Here is a 6,519-nt window from a genome sequence, read left to right on the forward strand (position 1 = left end):
ATTCTACTCCAGTAAAACCTGAAGTTAGATCTATACTATTCTATTCCAGTAAAGCCTGAACCTTAGATCTATACTATTCTACTCCAGTAAAACCTTAGGTCAATCCGTTCACCCCTTCCTGGATCTCAGCTGCTTTCTCATCTGTAAGGGAGGGGTTGTTGGGAGAGAAGACAATGTTCTGTGTCTGAAGACTGAGGCTGAAGCAGGTTACTCCCCCAGATTTAAGAGCTACATGCTGGGCAGAATAATGGCTCCCCAAAGATGTCCACATCCTAATCAAGGGACCTGTGAATATGCTACTTCACATGGCAAAAGGGCCTTTGCACATGTGGTTACATTAAGGATCCTGAGAAGGGGAGATCATCCTGGATTATTCCAGTGGGCCCAATGTAAACACCAGGGTTCTTGTAGAAAGGAGCAGGAGGGTCAGAGTAAGAGAAAGATATATGACCACAGAAACAGTGATCAGAGTAACATGAGCCTTGAGTCAAGGAATGCAGGTCGCCTCCAGAAGCTGGGAAAAGCAAGGTGTGGATTCTCCCCTGAAGCCTCCAGAAGGACCTGCCCACTCATTTGAGAATTCTGACCCCTGGCCCTGCAAGAGAATAAATGTACGGTGCTGTAAGGCACTAAGTTTCTGGAAATTTGTACCCAAGCCAACAAGAAACTAATACAAACTGTAACTGTATGATTCTAAAATTCCTACAAGGAGCTCTCCCTCAGGGTGAAAGACAAGCAGAAGGCAATGGGTAGCAAGATCTGGGGGGGAGGAGAAGGCCTTGGAGGAGTAAGGGGAAAAGTAGGGCCCTGGGAGAAGAGGGCCAGCTGCCCACAGAGGACCCACATATGCTCTTCCTGTGTCTTATATTGGCCAAAATCTGGCTTGGGAATGAGGGCCCAGGGAATGGGAGCTGAATAACTCAGGGTCTGTAGACAGGAAAAGTCAGTTTATCCAGCTCAGCGCCTGTGGCTCAAGTGGCTAAGGCGCCAGCCATATATACCCAAGGTGGCGGGTTTGAATCCAGCCCGGCCCGCCAAACAACAATGACGGCTGCAACCAAAAAATAGCCCGGCGTTGTGGCAGGCACCTGTGGTCCCAGCTACTTGGGAGGCTGAGGCAGGAGACTCGTTTGAGCCCAGGAGTTGGAGGTTGCTGTGAGCTGAAATGCCATGGCACTCTACCCAGGGGGATAGCTTGAGGCTCCTGTCTCAAAAAAAAAAAAAAAAAAAGTTCAGTTTATCCTTCAGTTTATGCTCTGTAATTTTGTTGTGTTGACTCTGGTTAAGGCCAGCATTTGGGCAAGTTCAAGCTAATTGGAGGAGCAACTGTCCCAGTTTGCCTGGGACTGAAGGGTCTCCTAGGATGCAGGACTTTCCATTTTAAAACTGAGGGTCCCTGGGATGAGCTGGTCACCTTAGCTGATAACCTAAAGGGGTCTGCTCAAGGGCCCTAGCAGAGGCTACAGGGCCATCTATATAACACCGCCAAAATGCAAAACATGCGAGGTAATAAACTATGACCTTCTAGTGTCCAGCCATATACCCCAATTGTACTATAAATGTTCACATCTGGTCTCATGTTCCTAATTCATAGGAAATTGTCTTTGGACTTTAAAAGGGAAAATAGCTACTTGGGGCATCATGAAGCAGGGGCTGGGAATCTCAGGTGGGCAAGAAATGAGGCCTGTGGCTCGCCGCCCGTAGTTCAGTGGTTAGGGCACCAGCCACATACATGGGGGCTGGCGGGTTTCAACCCGGCCCCGGCTTGCTAAACAATAATGACAACTGCAACAAAAAAATAGCAAGGCGTTATGGAGGGCGCCCATAGTCCCAGCTACCTGGGAGGCTGAGGTAATAGAATCACTTAAGCACAAGAGTTTAAGGTCACAGTGAGCTATGATGCTACAGCACTCTATAGAGGGTGACATAATGAGACTCTGTCTCAAAAACAAGAAAAAGAAATGAGGCCTGTGTCAGAAATGGACCTGCCAACTTGAGGTGTTTATACCCTGGTTGCTATGGGAGCTAGGCAGCCTGACCAGACACTTCCCACCCACCCCCCAGCTATCCAAAGCTTGCTCAGTGGGGAGCCCAGCAAAAAAAGCAGCATGGTTCCCAAACCGAATCCTGGCTGAACACTCATGAGCTGCATGACCCCAGCAAATTATTTAACTTTGCCAAGCCTATGTGGATGACACCACTTTCCTTCACACGGGAAACATGAGAGCACAAGTGGAGCCTTCAGGGCTCCAGCAACTACCCCATCCTCCCTGTCCCACCCAAGTGCTGAGGGCACTTATTCAGGAAGGAGCTGGGTGAATCTGAGGTGAGGTGAGAACAGCTGAAGTGTTAACCGTGGGACTGAGACCAGCTCAGAAATCCCCTCACTCTTTTACCCCCAGCTGAAACTTCCACTAGGACCTGGATGGACATTCTTTGTTAAGAGGAAGGTGACATGTGTGAATTCTGTAGCCCCTGGCACTCACCTCTCATGCTTCACGCCCCTCCCTCAAACTGTCTTGTTCTCCTACTTACCCAGCAGGCAGAGTGGCCCAGTCCCACATGTCCTCCCTGAGCCTCACAGGCCCCCATGACCTGCCACCGTGGACCCCAGCTCTTCCTCCCCACCCCCACTGGGCCCTTGCCCTGCTCTGCTGGCAACAGCCTATGGCTCATCCTTCCTTCCCTCAGGTCTCCCCAGGCCACCTTCTCCCAAACTTTCCTCTGCTGCCCCACACTTCATGTTCCATTTGGCTGCCCCTTGAGTTCTTTTCTCACTAACACACATCACCCACTTCACTCATTTGTTGTCTGACTCTCACCCTAGAATGGAAGCTCCTCAAAGGAGGGAAGGAGGGAAGTTGGTCTGATTTGTTCACTGCAGTGTCCCCAAGGGCTGAGGACAGGGCCTGGTATATCATCGGCTGGCAAAACGTGTAGAATAAGTGGAGGACCTGGCCATGGGTATGTGTTAACAGAGATGGACGGAATCACTGCTAGGCCAAGGTTAAGGAAGGCTAGAGACCATGGGACTCGGAGTCTGGGGGTGGGAAGGAACTGGCCCAGGACAGGAAAGGGATGGTGCAGGCCAGTGCATGAGGAGGTGGGTGGGTGTGGAAGTGTGAAACTAAGCAATCAACTTGGAGTTTTATTTTCTATGCAGGAGGAAGCAAGTGTGCTGGAGAGGGAAAGGAGTTAGACACCTGTGTGGAGTAGAGAAAGTCTGAAATTGCCACTGTGAAGAGCTGACCAAGCCAGGCAGCTCTGAGAGCCCCCCAGAACTAGTGATTGTGTAACTAACTGTGGTATCAATATGCCTCCTCTGTGCCATTTCTCCAGCAGCATATGATGTTCAGGAACAGGAGAGAGAAGATGGAGAAGGGGGAGGCTGGAAAGGGGTGGAGGAAGAGAGAGGGAGGAGGAGGGAGAGAGGGAGGGAGGGACAAGAGGGAGAGAGAGTTGAGGTTCTGTGGGAGGGCTTTGATGGAGATAGGAGGGTAAGGTATTTGTTTACTTGGCAGGGCTGCTGCTGAGATGAGCCAAAGTCTCAAAGCTGGACAAGGAGGGAAGAAGAAAAGAAGGGTCTAGAGACTCAGGGAAAAGACAGCCAGGGTCCTTGGGGAGAGACTGGCCAGGACAGATGGCAGCACGCAGAAGTTTTTGGGGGAGCAGTCCTGAGTGCTGACAGATCTCAGCTGTGTGTGCAGCAGGGTGCATGGTGAGGGGCCAGCATGTCATGAGGGGCACCCCCATGGACCCTGAAGACACCGAGGATGGGATAGGGCTTAGGGTTGAAAACAAGACTCAAGGCAGTCCTAAAAATGCCAAAGTCTTTAAGAAATGAGAGAACTGGCTAGGAGCAATGGTGCGCATGCCTGTAATCCCAGCACTCTGGGAGGCTGAGGTGAGTGGATTGCCTGAGCTCAGGAGTTCAAGACCAGCCTAAGCAAGAGCAAGAAAAATAGAAAAAGTAGCCACGTGTTGTGGTGGGCACCTGTAGTCCCAGCTACTCAGGAGGGTGAGGCAGGAAGGTGGCTTCAACCCAGGAGTTTGAGGTTGCTGTGAACTAGGTTGATGCCACAGCATTCTAGCCTGGGCAACAGAGTGAGACTCTATCTAGAAAAAAAAAAGAAAAGAAGGAAGGAGAGACAGGAGACATGTCAAAAGGGGACAGGTCAGCTGAATTACAAGATCCTTAAAGGAGCGAGGACTTTATAAAGGGGGTGGAAGAGAAGTGGTCTGACAGGTACAGGGGAATAAAAGGGAACACTACCACATGCCTCCTGGTCTTTTGAGCCCCCAAACTCTGACATATGCAAGTAAGGACAGACCTTTCCATGGTGGGCTCAAAATTTGAGCCTGGCTTTTCAGGCATTGCACTCTTGGCAGGGCAGCAACAACTTCTTCTCTTGGACTCAACAAATTCACTCTCTGAGGTTCCAGGGAGTGAGGCTGAAAAGCTGCACCTCCACTATCTTTCTGCCCTAAGGCAATTTACAATTTGGTGCCTGTAGCCATGTGGCCTAGTTCTGACCAGGGAAATGCAAATAGAAATCTAGGGGAAGAGAGGATGGTCCCTGGAAAAATCTTTGCTTTCCTGATAAGAAGCAGCAAACTTTTACCTGTGTGGGATGCAGAAGTGATGTCCAGAGCTGTGGCAATTATTTTATAATCATGGGGCAAATGCCAGTGCTGTAACATGTGGAGAAGAAAGGAAGGACCCTGGGTCCCTAATGGTATACCACACAGATAAAACAAAGTGTTGAAACAAACCTTTGTTCTTATTATAAAAGAAAGTTAACTTCCACTTTGCTTGACTACTTTCTTTGGGGGTTAGGGCTAATTATAGCTAGACACATTTCTAAACAATACAGGAGCTTAGAGTACCTTCTATTTAAAAGCAGTGGTTCTCAACCTGTGGGTTACGACCCCTTTGGGGGTTGAATGACCGTTTCACAGGGGTCGCCTAAGACCATCCTGCATATCAGATGTTTACATTATGATTCATAACAGTAGCAAAATTACAGTTATAAAGTAGCAACAAAAATGATTTTGTGGTTGGGGGTCACCACAACATGAGGAACTGTATTAAAGGGTGGCGGCATTAAGAAGGTTGAGAACCACTGATTTAAAGGAAGCCCATAGGAGAGAGTACAGCACACTCTCAATTCAGGTCATTTACTTCTATAAAGCGATTTTCAAAGAAGTCAAATACTAAGGGCCCTTGCACGAACCCCATTTTTCTTTTCTAAATTGAATTTAAAGGGTGGTACCAATTAGGAATGGCAAGAGCAAAATGTCTAGGTATGTGTGAGAATACTGCGGGTATGCCTTGCTCAGCAAAGAGAGCAGCCACCCTACAGCTGAAAAGTAAGCAGATGAAACCCCTTTCCCAAGCCTGGCCCCTAGCACTCAGGCCAAGCTCTGCTGAAGATGAACCACCTGACCAAGTAAAGGAAAGCTGCTCTAACCAAGAGTCATGGATCCTGGCTATTTAAGCTCACTCTTAAAATCACAGAGACAGTTCTGAATTGTGGTGGTGATCAATAATGTAAGACTGATACTATTCTTTTATGCCAATCACACACATTGATCCAAAAGCCTGCAGAGGTGTCCAATCTTTTGGTTTCTTTGGAAGAAGTTGTCTTGAGCCACACATTAAATACACAAACTGCAATGAAAGATGATGAGCAAAAAGAAAAAAAAAGGAGAAAGAAAAAGAAAAAAAATGGTCTGTGTGTAATTTTCGTGATACATAGTATCCGCCACCACAGATAAGCCCCAAACTCCTCACATAATTTGCTTGTGGCCCGCGGGCTGAGGGTTGGACACCCCTGGAAGCGAACTTAAAGGCTGGATTTAGTAAGCTCCTCCGCTTCCCTTCCCCCGCTCCCCTTCTCCCCATCCGCAAAGGGAAGGGAGTGGTTGGAAAAATAAGCTTTGAAATCAGTCTCGTTCCCCGTAAACGCAAAACTGAGAAACGACACAATAGTATTGGGAAAGCCAGGCGATGATTCAAAAACAAAACCGGGGTTTCTCCCAGGCCGCGCCCACACGGGCTCGCTGCGCTCGTCACCACCGACACCCCGCCCCCGCCAGCCCCCGCCAGGGAGGGGCAGGAAGGCGGACAGTCGGCATCGTCCAGGCCGGCGACGACGGAGCCCGTCCCTCGGCCCTCCGCCGGCGGATGGGGTCCTGCGGCGCCCGACCCTGCGAGGGCCGGTCCGGCTCGGGGCCGCTCCCCGCCCCGCCTGCGCCCCGCCGGCCTCCCCGCGCCCCTGTCCCGGCCACACTTACGCTCCACGTCGTGCAGCTTGGCCCGCTCCTCCTCCAGCTTGCCCTTGAGGCTCTCGGCCTCGATCTTCAGCGACGCCAGCGTCTCGTTCTCGTGCAGCCCGTCCGTAGCCATCTTCGCGCGGGGACGCGGCGGGAGGGGAGCGGGGAGCGGGGAGCGGGGATGCGCTGAGCCGCGGCGGGCGCCGCTCCGGCCGCGTCCCCCCAGCGCCGCCCCTGCCCCGC

The 6,519-nt window shown here is 50.7% G+C and overlaps 1 protein-coding gene across 1 annotated transcript in view; it reads right to left on the minus strand.

Moving 5' to 3' along the window:
* The window catches only part of GNB5 (G protein subunit beta 5), a 41,598-nt gene extending 35,079 nt beyond the window's left edge, over positions 1-6,519 (minus strand). Inside the window, exon 1 of the mRNA XM_003784364.2 lies at positions 6,298-6,519. Within this exon, the coding sequence (XP_003784412.1) occupies positions 6,298-6,409 (112 nt within the window). The 5' untranslated portion in view covers positions 6,410-6,519. The remainder of the gene's footprint in view (positions 1-6,297) is intronic.

This window comes from Otolemur garnettii, unplaced genomic scaffold (assembly GCF_000181295.1).
Source record: "Otolemur garnettii isolate 467f Iridium unplaced genomic scaffold, OtoGar3 scaffold00011, whole genome shotgun sequence".
NCBI lineage: Eukaryota > Metazoa > Chordata > Mammalia > Primates > Galagidae > Otolemur > Otolemur garnettii.